The sequence below is a fragment of the Morus notabilis genome, unplaced genomic scaffold, assembly GCF_000414095.1.
Source record: "Morus notabilis unplaced genomic scaffold, ASM41409v2 Scaffold24, whole genome shotgun sequence".
Taxonomy (NCBI): domain Eukaryota; kingdom Viridiplantae; phylum Streptophyta; class Magnoliopsida; order Rosales; family Moraceae; genus Morus; species Morus notabilis.
This window is the reverse complement of record NW_010368056.1, coordinates 568209-589701: the sequence shown is the minus strand read 5'-3', so window position 1 is coordinate 589701 and position 21493 is coordinate 568209. Positions and strand designations below refer to the sequence as shown.

The following is a 21493-nucleotide window of genomic DNA, read 5'->3' as shown; positions in this document are numbered from 1 at the left end:
ATTAAAAAAAACACAGTTCACTTAAATATAACATTAAAAAAAATTATAGTACAACACATGTAACATTGAGTATTACAGTTAAACACATCAATTGTTGCACACTTATGAACAATGTTACATGAGAATATAAAAAAAATTACATTTACTAAATTTGTATGACTGTCAGACTTAAGACTTTACCTATAATCTAAACATCTTTTGTAGCTTTATTATTGTGATTTGATTTGTTATGTTTAGAATTTGACGGGACGGGAAACGGAAGGATTAATTTTATAAATATCCCTTGAACTTTATACCTTGTTTTAACATGCTCTCTATTTTAAAATGTTGTCTACATTTATAAAACTAACAAAATAATGACATGACACTATTTATATTCTTATAAATGTCTTCTAAACTATTGATGTTAAGTCAACTTACCTCCAAATTATTACTTTTGTGTCAATTTATCCCTTAATTTTTTTTAAAAATTAACAGACAAATTAACACAAAATTAATAGTTTAAGTAGTATTTATAAAAAAAATACTGGGTGCGTTTAGAATTAGTTTTAAAATGTTTTTTTTTCAATAAAAAGTAAAAATGAGATTGTTTTGAGAATCATTTTAGGACTGATTATGAAATTGCATTTGGTTGATTTTTTTAAGAGATTGTTTTGAGTATAATAAAAAAGTGAAATCGTGTTTATTAATTAATATATTATAATATTATTGATAAGTACTAAAAAATAAAAACAAAAAAATAAAAATAACTTTTAATTATTTTCTAATTCTTTTATAAAAATCATTCTCACTATTTTCATTTTTAAAATATTTATTGAACAAACGTCATTTTATTTTTAAAATATTTATTAAACAAACGTTGTTTTATTTTTATTTTTATTTTTTACTTCTTAAAATACGTAAAACTCGTTTTTAAAAACAATTCTACACACACACACGGTTTTTTAAACCTCTTTTCATACTTTAAATAGGTGAAATAAACCATTTTTAAAATTCACAAAGAGATATAGCAAAATACAAATTTGAGGGTGCATTTTTTAAAATCAATCCGAATCGGAAATGTTTTAAGGGACAGAAATGGGAGACGAAATAAGCCAAAGCCAAATCTCCCTCCAACATCCAATCCCCCCTAACCGCCTCTTCCCCCTTCCCCTCACTCATTCACACACTCATAAAAAAAAAAAAAAAAAAAAAAAATTCGAGTCAAACATTTCCACCATTTCTACGGCTCAATAAACTCTCAAACCCACCAATTGAATTGAAACTGAAATCGATCTGCACCGAAAATGCCACCGGCGCGGCAATCGTGGACCATCGACCCGGACCTGGACGGAATCGACCTTGAATCCTCGGACTTCGCCGCCTCAGTCCCCCTCAAGAAGGTCCCCAACGGCGACGTCTTCGAGGCATCCCGCGCCGGCGACGTCGACCGCCTCCGCTACCTCCTGGAGTCCGGCGTCAACGTCAACGCGCGGGACCAGTGGGACTCCGCCGCCCTCTACTACGCCTGCCTCGCCGGACACCTCGACGCCGCCAAGATGCTGCTCGAGAGCGGCGCCATTTGCTCCGAGCACACCTTCGACGGCGATCGCTGCCACTACGCCGCCCTCAATTTGAAGGTCCGCAAGCTTCTCAAGGCCTTCGAGGCCAGGCCGCCCCCCTTGGGTCCGTTGCAGGCGGCGATGCGGGAGACCTTCCTCGGCTGCGGGGCTAATAGAGCGTATTTGGAGCAGACGGATTATGCTCAGTTGCAAATTTCAGGTGCGTTCTTCTTCCTTTTCTATATCTTCAGCGTTTACAAGATACTTTGTACTACAGCTAATTTGAAAAGCAATTTAAAAGTGATTGACGAATAATTCAATAGACTGCGACGACAATTTTGAGAAGTGGGTAAAAGATTGTTTCTCTGTGCACTTACTCTCATGTGTTGAGTTCTGTGTTAATCACTGTTGTATTGCTTTACTGAATAAGTTGTGTTAAACATTCTTTTGAAAGCATATTAGGTGCTCTAAAATCAATTTCAAATGGGTTCTCGGCTTTTTTTTTAGAAGTGATAAAGTTTGATGCTTTGTTTTGGAATTGGATGTATGTTTTTGGGATGTTGGTATTATAAGTAATTCGTATGAGAATTTTAGTGTTATGGTGAAGAATGATGTTTCCTAGATTATCTACTTTAATAGTTTAGTGAAGATCAGTTTACATTCTGATTATGGGCATTTTTATTGTGTTATTGCGTGAAACTTTGCATCCAATGGACAGTAAAGATTGGAGAGAAGGGATGGGTGGTTATCCGATTGAATCCTTTTCTACACAGTTTAACAATGGAATTTGGTGAAGTAATGGGAAGACTTTTTCTCGTCGTGGGTGGCAAACGCTCCCATGTGTTGTTATTTTAGATAGGAAACAGGCAGGCAAATGCTACAGCTTGAAGGTGTTCTTTATGCATATAAATTACAAAGCATTTAAATAACACACAACATGTTTCATCTTTTTCTCCTGGTACTTGACATGTAATGTTGTGGGTAGGTCCTTCATTGGGTTTGGCTTTCAATTCCAGCCACTTCCCACCAGATGCTGTTTTCCTTGTGCAAGGTAGACCCATTGAAGCTCACAGGGTGATTTTGAGTGTTCGATCACCATTCTTTAAGAGAAAGTTTGAGACTGATTGGAAAGACCGTAAAGAAGTAAGATTCGCAGGGGAAAAGTTGTCATATCCTGCTCTTTATAGCCTTATCCATTTCTTTTACTCTGACAGACTAGATATTGCAGTAGACGATATGGAAGATCTGGTGAGGATCTGCAAAGTATGTAAATGTGAATCTTTGCAAAGGGTTCTTGAGAAAGAATTGATTCATCAAAAATTTGCCGAGTACAAAGCATTAAGGGACGTAGACAACTCTCAGAAACGGTTTATTTTACAGGGTCTGTCCCTTCCTGAAAAAGACCGTCTTCCCAGTTCCTTGCATTGCATACTCCAAATTTCTCTTGCCAATTCAACCTTGGAAACTAAATTAGACAATAGTGTTGAAGGATTAATATCTCATGCAGATAGAATGCATATAAGTAATGTTGAAGATGATCTAGCTGATGTTTGCATCAAAATTGATAAAAAGATTTTTAGATGCCATCAAGTGGTTTTAGCATCAAGGTCAGAGTACTTTAAAGCTAGGTTATCACGGATGAAGGATTTTCTCGAAGGAAATGATGGGTTACCTGTCCATACCCTTCCATGTATTGAGGAACGTGATTTGAGCATGGAAGCATTTGAGAAAATGATTGAGTTTATGTAAGTGTGTACTTTTCTTATACAATTCGAAAGTCGTCGATATAACTCTTTGGCACAAAGGAATACCTTTTTGAATTCCGCATAACTGGAACTTCTTAATCTTGTTTTTCCTCTAGTTATAATTTGCCATATTCTCATTTTGAATGACCGAACAAGATTTCATATTTTTATCCAAAGTAATAATAACAACAACATTTCATATAAGTACTGCTTTAGCATCTTCAAAATTTTATTCCCATGCATTTTGCGATGCCTTGATTTATACAGGTACACTGATGGTTTGAAAGAAATAGACCCTGAGCAGGTATTTTATGTCGTTTAAAGGTGTTCCAATAGTCTCATTCATATTATTTTCTATTCTTCTGGTTCTGATTTGTAATAATTGTCAGGCTGAGGAAATGTTTGATGCTGCTTCTAGATATTTACTGTTTCCTCTTAAGCGTGCTGTAGCTGATGTGCTACTTCCACTCCTGGAAACGGTTTCACCAGCAGAACTGTGCCATTGGTTGATATTATCAGACATGTAAGATGCTTTTTTTGTCTATTTTAAAGTCTCTTTAAATTTTCTATGTTACAACTCTGCCAACCAATCTAAGCATGCGTGCTTGTATATATGTAAAGAAATATTATTCTCTGATCATGTGGTGTTAATGTTCCCCTAAGTAATTACTTAGAAATTCCCAAATTCGTGAATGGCATCTTTCTGTCTGAAGTATAGGTAAACTGGCCGGTATTTATTTTCCCCATAAAAAGTCCAGCTATTAATATAAAGCTCTTAGATTTATAGTGATGAGTCATGACTACACTTATTTAGCTGCATAATGAATTACCAAGTAATCATTATCTCTTGATATATAGGTATGGTGTTCTGAAGATACGGGAGTATTGTCTAGACGTGATAGCTTGCAACTTTGAGACATTTGCCGAAACTCGTGAATTTCGAGCAATGCTTTTGACACTGCCACCACCTTCTGGAGACGACTCGCTTCGCACAACTGCTCCGAGTGCTCCAGGAGCTGAAGTCAACACAGACCAAGCCAATCTGCTTGATGATTTACGAGAGAAGTGGCTTGAAGCTGAAGCTGCTGAGCTTGACAAGAGAGATGAAAGTGCATTACTTTTTGATAAACGCCTTGAGATGCTTATGGTTGTTGCGGAGCAGGAAAAATCTAATGAAAATTTAACTGACGAGATTCACGATGACTCTAGAACAATAGGATTCCATTCAGCTGCTGTTTTCATGGCAAATGAAGAATAATAATGTACCTAGGTTTGTAGACAATTTTGTTCCGTCCCAAATGTATAAATAAACACGAGCTTTTCCTTATGCCTCGTTCACTTCGCGGATTCGAGTTTTCAATTCGAGCTGAGATATGATATTTTCTGAGAGATTTTCACTGTAGCAGAAAAAGTTAGATGTGATATTTTCTGAGAGCTTTTTACTGTAAAAACTTAAAACTGAAAACTCGAATCGGTAAAATGAACGAGGTCGTAGTGTGGCAAGGTTTCCGGATGGAAAATTGAGTGTCTCAGAGTGCTTCAGTTGGGTTTTTGTAACTTTAGTTACTCGAGCATCCTCAATTGCATTCCATTTTTTATTTATAACAATAAAATGCGTGGTTCAATAATATGCTTCTTTTGATGGTTGTTCCTTAGGATTTTTTTTCCTCTACAGATTAAAGGAGTTACAGGAACAGAGCGTGTATGGCACATGGATCTCTTATGAAGTAGACTTTCATATTCTCCGACCGCCACAATGAGACTAACTCAAATCTAAGATTTTATTGTGGAGAAGAAACAGCCGAACTACCGCGTCAAAGGACCAGTAGTAAGGTTGGAAGCTTAATGCACCATGGAACGCTTGTTCATGCCTTCGTACTGAAAGTAACAGCACATTTATAAGACTGGTTAAATACCATATGTTACCTTTGATACCTTGCAAAACGCAAGCATCTTAAAAACTTTGTGGAACCATTTGCTGAAAGACTGAACTGTATGTCATTTTCAACCCAACAAATGATGCTTTCTGCTGCCCATCTTATTATTCAACAAAATTAATGTAATTTCCTTTAAAAGAATATACCTAGGAACAAAAAATATAACCAAAATTTACATGAGTAACTTTTTTTTTTTTTTTTTCTGTGGTTCACAAGCACAAAAAATTAGCACTCTCTTCCACCGAGAGCATGTGAGGTATATGCTAACTGCAATATAATCACCTTTATCCTCATCTTTTGAGAGAGGGGGAAAAAAAAATAAAGATGTACTTTCCGGTTATTCTTTATCTTCACTGTCTTTTCCTACAACTTCTGTAGAGTGTTCCTCATTCTCAACATTTTGAGCTGGTTCCTCGTTTTCAGCTATTTCGAATGATTGCTCGTTTCCAGCCTGCGGGGATGGAGTGTCAGAAGCAGCAGCATCATCAACAGACAAATTAGACACTTCATTTGACAAAACTGTCTCGCTTTCACTGGCACTGCTAACAGAAGCAGCAGGGGACTCATCAGGAGTGTTCTCCGCTTCAGCTGCTTGTTGCTGCAGGCTCCAGTACATAATGCTTGCCGTCAAAATGAGAATCATCTTCTGGTTTACCTGTGGTAACGATGCACATGAAAGTACAATTTGGATGTTAAACCAAGTCATCCAATCACCCATGAACATTTAAAGAAGGAAGAAGTAAAGAATGAAAATTACAACTAAACCTGGAAAGGTAGCAGAGCCCAACATAAACTTTTTATTTTTTATTTTTGGAACAGTTCAATTTAAGGCTGATTGCCAGAAAAAGATGGTTTTTTTTAGAGCTGAAATATGAAGTAGACTTTTGAATTATAACCTTCACAGAATGAAGTCAGGAGACCTTAGAATCCCACCATATTCGGGCTCAGGCTCTAGACTTATTCTAAAGCTAGACATTTTTTTTTTGTCCTAATCAGAGACAACTAGCCATTGAAACGAACCATTACAAGTGATATCTGATATTTTAAGCAAATCAAAGAGTCAATATTACTACAGTTCTATATCTATGACTTGAAAAATAAGTTACCTCGATAATGTCCTCCGGTAACAAGAAAATGGAGCAGCCAAGCTTCCGAGCAACACTGATTATATATGTTGCATTCAATTTCTTGTCTTCCTCTGCAAATTAATAAAACGAAGAAACGTTCAACACATTTTTAAATGTAATATTATCATCAACATATCCATTTCAGACACCACAAAGGCGAAGGTTGATGCATTCCTTTCTTAATATATCTTCTATGATCCATGACAAAATATATCATCTGTTGTATAGCCAATCTCCTTATAACAAAGAACAATTGATAGTTATCGAGACTTTACCAGTTTCCCCTTTCGTGACAACACTCCAGTTTACCACCCTTGGCTCAACAGCACTAAGAAGCTCGAGGAAGAAGATACCATTTGAAAGGTTTTTATCCTACACAAGGTTAAGTTTAAAAAAAGAAGAAAAAAGATTTAGAAAACCGACTGGTGGTTTGAAACTGATTGCGATACAGGGTTATTCTTTGACTTTTTACCTTGAAGCTTTCCATTTGAGAAGTTCTACCGGCCTTCTTCACTTTGTTGTTTGCCCAGTTTAGAATGTCAGCATCGGTAATCTCTTTTCCCTTCTTACCTTGGGAGTGAGATCTCAAATTTCTCAAGAGTTGGAGCATAGAAAATCTCATCAACTGCCATAAATATGCTGGGGAGGATACAAAAGGCAGACAGTTAATTGATTATCATACAGACAGGGGAAAAAAAAAAAAAAGAAAAAGAAAACATTATGAAGCTCATACATTTCCTTGGGAAAATCTTTTTGGAAAAAAAAAAAGACTGACATGTTAGTGTTAGAAATTATTATCAATGCCCCTTGTCTAAAATTAATAACATAAATACTCTTGAATGATGACGTCATTAATTAGAAGGTTTAAAGAAAAAAAAAAAACCCCCACGTGGTCGCTCGCTTTGCTTTTGTCCCCCCCACCCCCCGCCAAAAAAAAGGTTCACTAATCATCCGGAAAAAAAATTGTTCCAAATTCCAAAATGGATAGCTTAAAGTGGATTTTAGACATTTATATCCATGATGCATGCTTGTACTTTGTAATAATTGGAAAATTAAAAGTTCAAATTAGTTAACCATAGATCATCTATTGAAGGAAATTCAAGGATAATTTGGGTATTAATTAACTTACAAACTTACCCAATATGAGCTTCTTATTTCCTTGCACAATATCATTCCCAGCTACATTAACAAGAGAGAAGTTTAATTCCTTTCCAATCTTTATAACTTGATTGCAGTTCTCAACTTTTCTGAAAGGCATTTTTATGGGGGGCTTTGTTGCCTGCTTCCAGTTGACTGAACCTTGCGAAACTTTATCAAGAACATCTAGAAGGACCCACCTAAATGCACAAGGGAATGAAGGACACACAAAAACCGGGTCTTAACAAGGCTCCAGATATGTATTGGATGACGACGCGTGAAGAGAAGAAAAACCTTACCCATTTCTGACATCCTCAAACACATTGTTGACATAAGTAGCAGTTCCGAGACTATTAATCCAGAGTCTAAAACATCTCTCTTCCCGAGAAGTTTGGGCATCGTCGGTCATCATCTCAGCAAAGGACATTTTCTTAGTGTCGACGGTCAAGCCATTCCTGCCAGAAAAATTAAGAAAAAAAAAATGTTATCATTTCCTGTCAGGGCATATTGGAGAACATTTAAGAAAACGACTAGGATCCACGAGGGCCAAAGATAAACTAACAACTCTCAAAGATTGAGATTTGGTAATAAACTAAATGACAGTTATTTCTTACCTGTGTTGGAATATTTGTGCTACAAATGCAAGATTGAGATTTGGTGAGCCCTCAACAATGTCCTTAGGAGTCAGGTACCTTTTGCAATCCAATTTTGCCGCATGCTCAAGAACCATATCTGCTCTTTCTGTTGGATCCTTTTTATCCAAGGCAGCAGGACCTGAGTGCTCTGGCGCAAGAGCATTTAGGAGATATGCATAGGCCTCTCCATCCTATAAATACATAAGGTTATCATACCATTATGGGGACAAGACAGAGCATCTCGGAAACATGAAAGAAGCGCATCTAAATGTGAATTTTATATTTTACTCCTACTAATAGATCTGAATCAAAATTCAAACCATATTTCTTATTTGACTACTACGATGATTACACAATTTCTAAACTATAGCTGATAACCCAGTAGATAGTTTACAGTACATTTAAAACGGAATACCCGTCTTTTTGTTGCTGGGGAATATACATCCAGCGTTTTTCTTCTTAATTTATGTTGTTTCAACTTGCTCTTATGCAACTTTTTCTTTTCGACAAGCCAACTTGCGAGTAGCCGAGTACTATCACAGCAATTACATAAAGGCTAACGTAAACTGCCACTAGTCAATAAATTCATTTCCCCTTACCTTCACATCAGAAGAGAAGTTCGTGACCTGTTTCTCATATCCGGCCTTCTTAAGATGGAAATTCATCCATTTCAGTAACACTTTCTCAGGCGGTAAACCCATGAGTTCCTCCACATCCTGCCAAGTTAAGGCATTATAGTAAATAAGTGTTCATTTATTTAAGGTTCAATTATCAAACAATAATGTTTTACTATAAAATTCACAACCTTGCTGTCATCCACTAATTCAACAAGTTGTGGAGTTTTCTTCAGATTGAGATCAGCCAATAGTTGAATCTGATTTCCATCACATGAAAATATAACTAATATTAAATCCTTGATAACCCAAGTTGAAATAAACAGTTTGTATGTCTAAGAGAGAACCTCCAAATGCAAAAAGAACAAATTCCACTTTAGATACCTTAATTATTTGAGAAATTAGTCCAAGCAAAAGATGTGGCTGCAAAATATAGACAAAGAGGCACCAATTAGAGATACCGTTGAACAAATATCAAGAAAAAAAAAAAAAAAAAAAAAAAAAAAAAAAAAAACTACCGACAAATTCGAACTAGAAGCTGGCAGTAGGTAACTTACTCTCCCCTCAACCAAGTCCTGGGTGCCAATATTAACAACTGTGCAGCCAATAGCCTTTGCAGAATTAAGGCAAAGGGTATGATTCTCATTCCTCTCCCATGGATTAAGAACCGCTTTAGTGTTAATTGCTCGCTCATCAATAGTCCCAGGAACAGCAACGTTAATAAGTTTGCTGCATAAATCAACTATAAGCATTAACTAATTTGTATTTTCTTAACTGCATGGAGCAACTAAAATCATTCGCAACCTTAAACATGTTGGTCATACTAGGAATAAAAGATTTTCAATGTTTCAGGCACACCTACCAGAGGAGAACTCCATCTTTCACGAGATCAAACAACGCATTTGTAGATGGATCTATAGGAAGATACTTCTTCAAGAAAGGATCTTCCCCCAGGTAGCTATTAATATGGGAAACATACGAAGCCTTCTCAGATTCGTTAATCGTATGGTGTACAGTTGTTGTGGTTGCCTTAAGAAATGAAGATGAACTTTTTGAACCACCCGATTTTGCTGTCACCCGCCCTTGCAAATTCAAGTGTGCCTGCCAATTAGGAGTTCTAAGAGTTGTTTATTCCCATAATTTCTACCACCAACACTTGAGAAAAATGAAATATACACAAACAAAACATAATGATTAGGCATGGGCGTCTTTTCTCAATCTACCACTCAGTGACTTTCTTCTTGTGTTATCCTAAATTTCTTTACCCCACCAAATAAATCACAATCTTAGAGAAAATCCATAACAACACGTTGAAAATACCTGAGCAATAACATCATTAAAAGACTTACTCGGAGGAAGGACTCGAAATCGATTTCTTCACCCATGTCCTTGCCTGATTCTTGCAATATGGCTTTAATCTCATCCTCAGAGAAAATTTCACTAAAAGCCTTCAGTTTCACAAACAGAGGTGGCAAATCTCCCATTGTGACGCGACCAGATTGAGTTCTCACCGAGAGGAACTACAAAACCAATGCAACAATTTCATGTCAATCAATATTGCAATTTCATCAACAAATATAATTTCTCTAAACAAAATTTATAGCAGCATTATACTTTGAAGAGAACTGCAAGTGCCAAATTTCATAACCCAAAAAAAAAAAAAAAAAAAAAAAAAAACTTACTTTTGATTTGAGGGTGCGAAGCTCCACTTGGGTGAATTGGCTCTGTAGCCATGGATCCGAAACAAGAACACCCACAAAACCAGACATCTTCACCTTCGTACGGCCTCAACAAAAATGTTTAAACTGATACAACAGAAAATAAATAATATCATCAAAAGATTATATACGTGACACAAAGCTTTTATCTCTATCACAAGTTGGAATGAAACTCAATGAGCGGTCAACCACCAAACCCAAACTCATACTCCGATCCATATATCAGAAAACAGACGAAAACCCAAATCTAAAAACAATGAAACACACGTAAGGAAAACGAAAACACGCGTTTCCCCGATTGAGCCAACAGTCAAAATGGAACAAAAAAATCGGTGCAAAAAGACAAAATGAGCAAAATAAAAAGGAAAAACGAGAGTCCCAATGAAGGTGACCGACCATCGTACCTTACGGATTCTAGAATCAGAAGCTAGAGCTGAAAAATATAAAGCTCATTTTGCATTATTTTTGAGGAAGATGGGAAGTTTGTTCTGTGAAAATGAAGAAAAGAAGGGAGAGAAAAGGGTGGTGGCAATAGGGACCCCCGGATTGGCAGGGCCAGCAAAAGGCAAAGAAGAGAAGAGGAGAGAGAGAGAGAGAGAGAGATGGTTTTAGTAGTAGGAGACCTCTCTCGTCCTCTCCCTCGTTTATTCATTCATTCAGTTTTCGTGGGCAACGTTTATTACGCAACAATTCAGATAGAAAAATAGATGTCCATTTCAATGTGCAGGAGCAACCTTGTTATTTATTTTTTCTTTTTAAAAAATAAAACAAATTAAAAAGACCCACTCACATAAAGCAATATCCTCTTTTTTTTCCTTTCAGCAATAATAATATTAAAGAAATGATAATAATTATTATCACAAAGTATTGTATGATTAGAGAATAACCGAAACATAGATGAGTGCGGACTAGAGCTGAAAAACGAGCCGCCCGCCAGACCACGCGGGCCACGAGGGTCAACTTGGTCCGGTCTTCATGAGAGTGGGACGAGCTCTATACATCCCATATAATTTAATATAAAAACATATAAAATTCACTTTTTTTTTTTTTTTTATCTAAGCGGTATAAATATTAATAAGTACTATTTTGAATGGTATTTTTTCATTTCTCCTCATATAAAAATATTGAAAAGAGTTTAAACTTGGGAGTCAAAAACCTAGCACAGCCTGGATATTTGAGCCGAATAGGGTTAGGTTTTTATGCAACTCGATCATTGATTGTTCGTTTGGTACGAGATTTAAATTATGGTGATTCTAATCATGATTATGAAATCAGAACCATGATTCATGATTTTAGGTTCAAATTATGATTCTGAAACTATGATTCAGAATCAGGGGTTTGAATAACCTCGAATCAAGAGGGGAGTGGTTTTAAAATCATAATTTGAATTAGTTTAAAATATCACATCAGATTTTGAATCATGATTCAGAATCATCTAAACTAAACACTGATTCTGAATCATAATTCAGAATCATTATAAACAAATACTAATTATTTTGAATCCATCTACTAAACGCACTTTGAGCTAAAAATGCACGTCACAAGTTGTCTCGCTTACCTAAATCGTATTTAACCTACTAGTGGTCCGCACGCTTGTATTTTGCTATGATTAGTATCAATATCATCCGGAAAGGGTATAGTTTGCTACTTTCCCCGTTTGGGGAATGGTGTAGCCCGCTTCTTTCCCAACTCTGCTTTATCCCATTCTGTTTGTTCCATTTGGGTTGGTTTTATGCCTAGCTGTTTGAGCTCTTATGTACTGATGGACTTTTCTTTCGTTAAATAAAACAGTCCATTTTTCCTTTAAAAAAAAAAATGCTTAATAGCACCATTAGTATTGAGCACCACAAATATATTGGAGCATTACCTGACAACTAATAAAAATGTACTCTAATTATAAATCTTATGTTGTATATTCTATTAATATGTGGTGTTGAACGTTAATACTATCTAAAAATATGTTAAAAAAAAGACAAATTGGTACGGATTTTTCAAGTTCATTCAATTCCCTTGTTTGTAGGCATAGTTGTTTAGGCTCTATGCGTCCAACAGGACTCTAGTTGATTAATGATAGAGAGTGCTCAAATCATGAACCTTTTTAAAGAAAAATCGCCAATTTTACATGTCTAGCTCTTGAACTTACAATTCATTTCATAAGAGCAACACGGTTTTGTTAGAGAACAATTTTTATATTAGGAATTTTTCTTTTTTCTTTCCCTTCTTTTTTTTGGGTCAAAATATTGCATCATTTTGTAAAAGCTTTTAGTCTTGAAAATTATCGTTCACATTTGCGGTATTTTCTTCCCTTGCGGGTAGGGGCGGCAGAAATTTGCTGCCAGGCTTTGCCTCTTCATAACGTTTTTACATCTATAGAAAATTTATTTTCGAAGTTTTCTAATATTTTCTGAATTTAGGACAGAAAAACCATATATTGGAAGAAGTTTTTACGCTCCAAGATTCCCAATCTAATGACAACAAAGAAAAAGCCAAAGTGAAAATTGACTAGTTTTTGGATTTTTCGTTTCCTTTCCTTTTCGCCCGGTATATTGGAGGCATCTTAAATTAGAAAACGATAAAATATGTCGCATGCAAGTTTGATGTGAAGTTGATCGCTACATCATTGAATGTCTTTAAGCTGAAGCGAAGGCTCAACCAAGCAAAAGAATTTTCAGCAATTGTAGGAAAATATTTTATTTTCTGAATAATTATAACAAATAAACTTATGGGCAATATTATAGTGAATGGCCCTTTTTTTGAGAAGAAAAAGTAGGGTGTATTGCGAATAACAGGGAGAATCAGAGAAAAATGAATAATGCTGTTATTGATTAATGTGAATAGTGAAAAACCACTTATATACACAGTTACAAAAGATAAATATTGTAACTACTTCATACACGTCAGCAAAGCTTGCAAGGTAAGCTAAAATACTGAAATATGAAAAATGATCAGCTGATGTAATACACCCCCTCAAGATGGACTATAAATGTCCTTTATAGCCATCTTGGACAACAGAGGAAAAAGTAAGGACAATGGCAGCGGTTTAGTAAAAATGTCAGCAAGTTGATGCTGGGAACGAACAGGCAAAAGCTTGATAACGCCTGCAGTGAGTTTGTCACGAACAAAATGGCAATCAATTTCGATATGCTTGGTGCGCTCGTGAAAAACTGGATTAGAAGCAATATGAATTGCTGCTTGATTATCACAAAAAATAACCGCTGGATCGGTAGCAGGAAAAGAGAGATCCGCCAACAACTGCTTCAACCATATAAGTTCACTAACAGTGGCAGCTAATGCCCGATACTCAGCTTCAGCAGATGACCGGGGAATAGTAGTTTGTTTCTTGGACTTCCAGGAAATTAATGAGTCACCTAGGAACACACAAAAACCAGTGATGGATTTCTGGGAATCCAAGTAGGCAGCCCAATCAGAATTGGAAAAAGCCTTCAATTGAAGGGAAGAAGTAGAGGAGAAGAATAATCCTTGACCAGGCTTAGATTTAAGGTACCGCAACAAGTGATGAGCAGCTTGAAGGTGAGGAACTCGAGGACAAGCCAAGAACTGACTAAGCTTGTGAACAGCAAAAGTAATATCAGGCCTGGAAAGAGAGAGATAAAGCAATATACCAATAAGTCTTCGATAGGAAGAAGCATCCTCAAGAGGGTCTCCAGCGCTAGAAGCAAGCTGCAACTTAGGATCCATGGGAACACTGGCTGGCTTAGCTGTAAGAAATCCAGTATCATCAAGTAACTGGAGAGTGTATTGCCGCTGAGACAAAATAATGCCCTTGGATGATCGAGCAATCTCAGGACCAAGAAAAAACTTTAAATCACCCAGGTCTTTGAGCTTGAATTGGCTATGTAAAAACAGCTTCAAAGAATCAATGATTTTAAGGTTAGGACCTGTAATGATAATGTCGTCAACGTACACCAGTAAGGCAACAAAGAATGAACCACAGCCTTTGGTGAAGAGTGAGTAATCAGACTTAGATTGATGAAAGCCGAATTGAAGCAAGGCATGAGAAAACTTGGAATACCATTGCCTTGAAGCTTGCTTAAGGCCATATATAGACTTGTGAAGCTTGCAAACCAATTTAGACCCTTGTCCAGAAAACTTCCCTTTGCTGTTATACCCCAACGGAAGATCCATATAAACCTCTTCAAAGAGATCGCCATTGAGGAAAGCGTTATTCACATCCAACTGAGTCAAATGCCAATGTTGAGAAGCGGCCAAGGCCAGTAACAACTTGACAGTAAGCAACTTGGCAACGGGAGAAAAGGTATCCAAGAAGTCTACTCCTTCTTGTTGAGTGTAGCCCCTTGCTACAAGACGAGCTTTATGCCGCTCTATGGATCCATCTGAATTATATTTGATGCGATAAACCCACTTGCAGCCAATAGAGGACTTGTCTTTAGGCAAAGAAACAACAGACCAAGTATGGTTATGTTCCATAGCTTCTAACTCAACCTGCATGGCAGCTCGCCACTCAGGATATGTCACTGCCTGATGATAAAACTGAGGCTCAACTTGAGTGGCAACTGTGAGGACAAATTGTTTATAGGACGGAGAAAGGGCATCATAGCCAACATGATTGGAAAGAGGATATAGAGGACTAGAGAAATCAGAAACCTTGGAGTCGGTATGAGTCAAAAGGTTACAGTGAAAATCCTGAAGATAGGAGGGTGGTTTGATTTGCCTAGAAGACTTCCGAGAAGGCAAGTCAGTGGAAATATGATCTGTGGTGGATGTTGGAACAGAGGAATAAGAAGGAGAACTCGGCTGATTTGTGGAGAAATTGTCAGGAGGTGGTGTAGGTAATACAAGGTCAGGGAAAAGGTCAATCAAATTCTCTTATGTAGTGATGGAATGAAATGGAAAGACATGTTCGTGAAAGACAACGTCTCTGGAAATGAAAATCTATTTAGTTTGGATATCATAGAGTTTATAACCTTTAATGCCAACAGGATACCCTAGAAAAACACAAGTACGAGCTCTTGCATGAAACTTATCTCGATTAACAGGAAGAGTATAGGCAAAAGCTAGACAGCCAAAGACTCGAAACAAGGTATAATCAATAGAGGAATGATAAAGAACCTAGTGAGCAGTTTTGTGATGAAGCAAAGATGAAGGAGTCCTGTTGATTAATAAGGCAGCAGTCAAAACACACTCAGTCCAAAACTGAAGTGGAACCCGAGATTAAAAATATAGTGCACAAGCAACATTCAACAAATGTTGATGTTTCCTCTCTACTACAGAATTTTGCTGGGGCCTGTCAACACAAGAAAACTGATGTAGCACACCTTTAGCATCAAAGAAATCAGTAAAAGCAAGCTCTTTGGCATTGTCAAATCGACATTCTTTAATGGCAGAATCAAACTGAGTTGCTATCATATTGAAAAATTTTGGAAGAACAAAGGTTACATCAGATTTCTGTTTAAGTAAGTATACCCAAGTAAACCTTGTGTAATCATCTACCAAGGTTAAAAAATACCTATGACCACTATAAGAGGCCTCATGAAAAGGACCCCATATATTAAAGTGCACTAAATCAAAAAGGGATTGTCGTATGTGATTAGAAGAAACAAAAGGCAACCTCTTTTGTTTTGCCAAAGGGCAAATATAACATGGTTTTGGAAAATCAGCCTTGGAAACTTCATATTGCAGCTTGTCTTTCAAAACTTCAAGCCGTGAAATAGAAGGATGGCCAAGCCTCTTGTGCCAAAGCTAAACTGAGACTTTATTTGCATAAGCAGAAAATTCCTGAGGAAATTCCTTAATCAGAGAATCATAATTAAGAATGTAGAGGTCTCCTTTCTTGTTACCCGTGCCAATCATCTTCATGGTGCGGACCTCCTGAATGAGGAATTGGTCAGGAAGGAATTGAATCATGAGTTGTGCATCAGTTGTAAAGACACTGACCGAAATCAGGTTAAACTTAAACTGAGGAACATAAAGAACATTCTTCAAAAGGAAAGACGGATTTAGCCTGACATCACCATAAAACTGAACAGAAATTGCAGTGTTATCTGGAAGTGTAACCTTAGCATTGCTCAGAGGCCGCAAAAACAGAAAAATGCTAGCAACAGAACAAATATGTCTAGAGGCTCCAGAATCAATAATCCATGTCTTGGCTGAAGATAATGCATTATTCACATAAACTGAAAAGTAAATACTTGTGGAATAAGAAGTAGAGATATCCTGAGAATCATTTCCTTTGGTGGAAGAGGACAAATGTGTAGAGAACATCGTCATTAGTTGTTGATATTGCATTGGACTGAGATTTTGAAAGAAATCCCCTGTATTGGCATTCTCAGCATCTGTGGACTTGGTGGAAACTTGATTAACAGCAGCAACTTGACTGTTATTGGAATAGTTCTTTTATTTTGGTTTGAATCCAGGTGGATACCCATGTAGCTTATAACATTTGTCAATGGTATGTCCATGAAAGTTGCAATGAGTACAAAAGGGCCTATCCCTTTTTTGAAACTTATTTCCCCCACTGGTTTCACCTCCACCATTAGGTTTCTTAACTGAATCATTTCTAACAGCAAAGGCAGCGACACTGTTAGAAGATTCAGTGTGGATACCATTATGAAACCCAATGGTTCGCTGGCGTTCTTCTTGTGAAATCAAGGAAAACACCTTATTGATGGGTGGTAAAGGATCTAGTAACAGTAATTGACCCCTAACCTGAGCAAATGACTCATTTAAACCCATGAGGAAAGCCATCACATATTCATTTTGATAAAAAGAACTAAGTTCTTTGACACCACCACAGGTGCACTTGCCACAGGTGCAATTAGGCCTAAAATTATTCAACTCGTCCCACAAAGATTTCAACTTTGTAAAATACACAGCCACTGAATTCTGGTCCTGAGCATGATTAACTAATTCTCGTTTCAACTAAAAAATCCTAGGACCGTTACTTTATTGAAAACGTTCCTTGAGATTAAGCCATATTTCACAGGCAGAATTAGAAAATAGAATGCTGGCAGAGATTTCTTTAGAAACAGCGTTTAATATCCAAGAAATGACTACATTATTATTTCTAATCCAGGAATTAAGCAAGTTGAGATCTGTACCGTCTGGTTTCATCACGGATCCATCGATGAAACCTAACTTGTTCTTCACAGGCAATGCAATGATCATCGCACGGCTCCAGGAAGGGTAGTTATCTCCTGTTAATGGCTGAGACACAAGCGAGAGGCCTGGGCTGTCAGAGTGATGAAGAAAATAGGGACTAAGCGGATCGTCAATGGTGGACTTGCCAGAAATCGCCGAGGAGTTCCCAGAAACAGATGAAGCCATGAAAATTGATAAAATGTTTTGATCGAATCTAGGAAGAAATCAAGGACATGATTGAAACATCGAAGAGGATGATGAATTGAAGAACAATCGGATTGAAACAACAAAGGAGATGATGAATTGAAGAACAATCAGATTGAGCAGCAAGAAATTTTCTCTGATACCATATTGCGAATAACAGGGAGAATTGGGGAAAATGAATAATGTTGTTATTGATTAATGTGAATAGTGGAAAACCACTTATATACACGGTTACAATAGATAAATATTGTAACTACTTCATACACGTCAGCAAAGCTTGCAAGGTAAGCTAAAATACTGAAATATGAAAAATGACCAGTTGATGTAATAGGGTGTGGTGTTGTGTTGGAACCAAAGGCCTTAGACGAGACCAAAGCACATCTTCTGGGTCATGTTTGGAATAGATCTTGTTTTTATTTTTTATGTTTTTTGAGAAAAAAATAAAAACGTTCTTAAAACGGCGTTTGGTGCAATAACGACAAAAAACATAAATGAAAACGATTTTTTAGTTTAGTGTAAAATGAGAGAGAAATGAAAAATGACTTTTCATCGTTTTTCATTTTTTATTTTCATTTTCTCCTTTCTGGAGCAGAGAGAGAAAAAGAGAGACATTAATGGGTTTTTTTACACTTAAAACAATCTCTTGATAAAACTACCAAACGCATTTTTAAAAATGATTTATGTATGAAATTGAAAACGTTTTCATTTTTATTTTCATACAAAAAATAAAATTATTTTGAAACGAGTTTTAAATGCACCCCTGATCTCTGTGCCAGGCTCGTCACTGCAGATTCGACTTTTCTTTCTCATTGTTCATCGGATTTCGATTGTCCCTTGACAGTTTACTATTCGGGGGAGAGGGTTGGGTGATGGAAGGGGATAAGTTTAGGAATTTTTTTGATATTAGGATTGGGATTAAGGTTTTAATTTGGAGTTACTTTTTATTTTTGTTTTTGTTTTTCTTCTTTTTTTTTCTCAATAAATCAATTATTCACAGATCGGTAAACTTAATAACTAGATTATTAATATTAACTTATTAAATGCAGTGTATACCTTATATTTATATAGTAAATACATTTTTTTATCAATATCTTTCACTTAATAAGTACATTATTTATTTAGTATTTATCAATTAAATAAATTTACCTAATATTCAGGTAGTGAATACACTACTTATCAAGTATTTATAAATTTATTTACCAAATGAATAAATTATTTTCCTAATAAATATACTATTTACCAAATACACACATTATTCTCTCAGTAATTACTAATTACGTAATTCACGTATTTTTCTTAAACATCCGTTTAATGCATTACCTAATATTTACCAATTTTTTTATGTTTCTGATACTTGTAATTCTTTATTTAGTAAATAAATAAACTATTTATCCCAAAATATAACAAAATTCAGAAATTAAAAAAAGAGGAAAGAGAAAACCCACGACGGTGAGGTTTGCGTGGTGGCTGTGAACTGTGTTGAACTCATGACGAGCTACAAGTGCGAACTTTGTGCCGTTTTGATTGTGTCATGGCCTTGCGACGGGGTTGCCGATGCCTTTCACTGTGACCACGCCATCCAGAGCACGACGACTATGTCGGTGGCAGAAAAAGCTCAAAGGTTATCGCCGGAAAGAGCACGACGAAGAGACTCGTCGGATTTCACCAAGTCATGAAACTCCGTTGATCTCTACTTTCTCAGAAGATCCATGGCGAGCCGAGTTTAAATCTCATCGTCGAGAAGTCAATCATAATTTTTAATTCTAACGTTTGAAATTCAAATTCATTCTAGTATAATCAATAATTTAAGTTTGAATATATGAACTATTTCATGTTTATGAAATCTATTATATACTACAAATCCTTAATTTCGTTTTGAAAAAGTTATACTTAAAACATGCAAGTTAGACATGATGTTAATTAAGCATAGAGGCAAACAATTTTAAGCATGTTAATTTTTTTTTTTTTTTTTTTTTTTTTTTTTTTTTTTATCTTTTTAAGTCCTAATAAGTAATCTCATTAGCACAAGAGGAATAGAATAAGTGGAGTAATTATTTTATCAAAGAGGAAGCAAAACTAGTTAATTTGTGTGCCACTTTATTACCTAATAATAGATTAGAAAGATAACAGTCACGATGCAAAAAATAGTAGTGATATACCTAAAAGAAGGTTAATAGTAATTAACGTTAAATGGATTTTAATCACTCCAATATAAGCTTATATATATTATAGCCTACATTGGCTGTTCTTTTAAACTTTCATTTTATTCTAATTTGTCATCCTATCCAATTATAAAATCTACCGATATTGGATAATTTGCATTCTTCTACAAACGGACTGGACACGAAAATTAATCAGTCACCACAGCTAAAGAATCACTCTTACAAATTCCAGCTGACCACATTTAATAAATCTATATTTATTGAACAATTTATAATCATACCATCAGTAAGCTCAAGATATTTAGTGAATTTTTTTAATCAGAAAATTTCATTAAATAAATAAAACGATATAGACTCTAATATAGTTGTAAATGACTACCAAATAAAAGATATTTGACCACACAATGAAACGATTGAGGTGTAGAGGTAAACACAATTGTCGACATCTAATGGAAAAAGACCCGCTCAACACATTAATAATTGAGCGTGAGAAAAGCTCGTTTGACAAAGTCGCTATAGTGATAAAACCAATCGACTGAGACTAAAGGACTTAGAGCACCATGATCACTCACGGTATTATGTAGGATAAAACTTAATAGATTAGACGTATCACCACTATAGAATGATAAGGTGACAACTTTTGTTATTACACAACGAAAACATAAATGCTAAAAAGACATAATCAACATTGAGATTATCATATCAAAATAAGAAGTGAAATAAAGAAAAAGTTCCAAGCCACAAGAACCACATTTTGATGTCAAAACGGCTTTTGTATAAGAGGGGGTCAAAACAAGCAACACAGTGGTAAAGGAAATAAGCTATTGATTGACCCATAGTATATGAAATTTCAAAATTACATTTCTTTACTTAGTATTTTGTATGTTTGTATTGTTTAGTTAATTATTTATTTATTTTATAATAAAGATAACTAATTGGATAAATGAGTCACCGTTAATACCCCAAATTCATGACGGAAATATCCTCCCCGTAACCTGTTAATTTATACGGGTTTATAGGGCGGATATGGTGAGTGTTTTTATTCGCAAAACGGGTTAGAGATAAGATCATTCCGCTCTAAATTCACCCCGTTGCCATCCCTTAGTTAAAAACTTCAGCATAGGAAAATCAAAGAAACATAATATACATTCTTATTTTCCTCAAAAAAAAAAAAAATAGTATACATTCTTATAAAAGGAAATGAATAAATGAACAGTTGCTAGCAGGATAAGAAAGTACAATTCTTAAACATAAACGTTGGAAATCAAGCAAACTGATTCAGGTTTGGGCAAATCACTTTATGGACCTGGATTCGGCCTATTGAAGACAGGCTGAGTTCATATATAAATTAGGCCCAATACCTTTTGAGATAACTACGCTACATAGCAAAATTTTATGAGATAATTAACATATTTTACCAACTCTTAAAGGTCGCATTCCCCTAATTCACCCTAGTTTTATCATGTATGGACGAGTAACTCATCACACTATCTTAAAAAAAGGGAATTACTTATCATAGTAGAAGTTACTAAAACGGAATCACAAAACCAATAA

At 35.8% G+C, this 21493-nt stretch overlaps 2 protein-coding genes across 2 annotated transcripts; one reads left to right on the top strand and one right to left on the bottom strand.

Annotated features, from left to right (window-relative positions):
* The first annotated feature begins 1061 nt into the window (after positions 1-1061).
* Positions 1062-4613, top strand: LOC21402970 (BTB/POZ domain-containing protein At2g04740). The gene is made up of 5 exons (XM_010114523.2): positions 1062-1761; positions 2527-3286; positions 3554-3590; positions 3676-3809; positions 4145-4613. The coding sequence occupies exons 1-5, from the start codon at positions 1287-1289 to the stop codon at positions 4542-4544; spliced, it is 1806 nt and encodes a 601-aa protein (XP_010112825.1). The 5' UTR covers positions 1062-1286; the 3' UTR covers positions 4545-4613.
* A 676-nt stretch (positions 4614-5289) lies between these two features.
* On the bottom strand, positions 5290-11139 carry LOC21402969 (fimbrin-5). The gene is made up of 15 exons (XM_024176297.1): positions 10859-11139; positions 10419-10541; positions 10086-10256; positions 9599-9837; positions 9294-9465; positions 9121-9159; positions 8928-8996; positions 8722-8838; positions 8102-8313; positions 7787-7942; positions 7488-7687; positions 6823-6989; positions 6626-6722; positions 6330-6421; positions 5290-5878 (listed from the first exon to the last, which is right to left on the bottom strand). Exons 2-15 carry the CDS (start codon positions 10503-10505, stop codon positions 5561-5563), a joined length of 2136 nt encoding a protein of 711 aa, XP_024032065.1. The 5' UTR covers positions 10506-10541; positions 10859-11139; the 3' UTR covers positions 5290-5560.
* Between the last annotated feature and the right edge of the window lie 10354 nt (positions 11140-21493).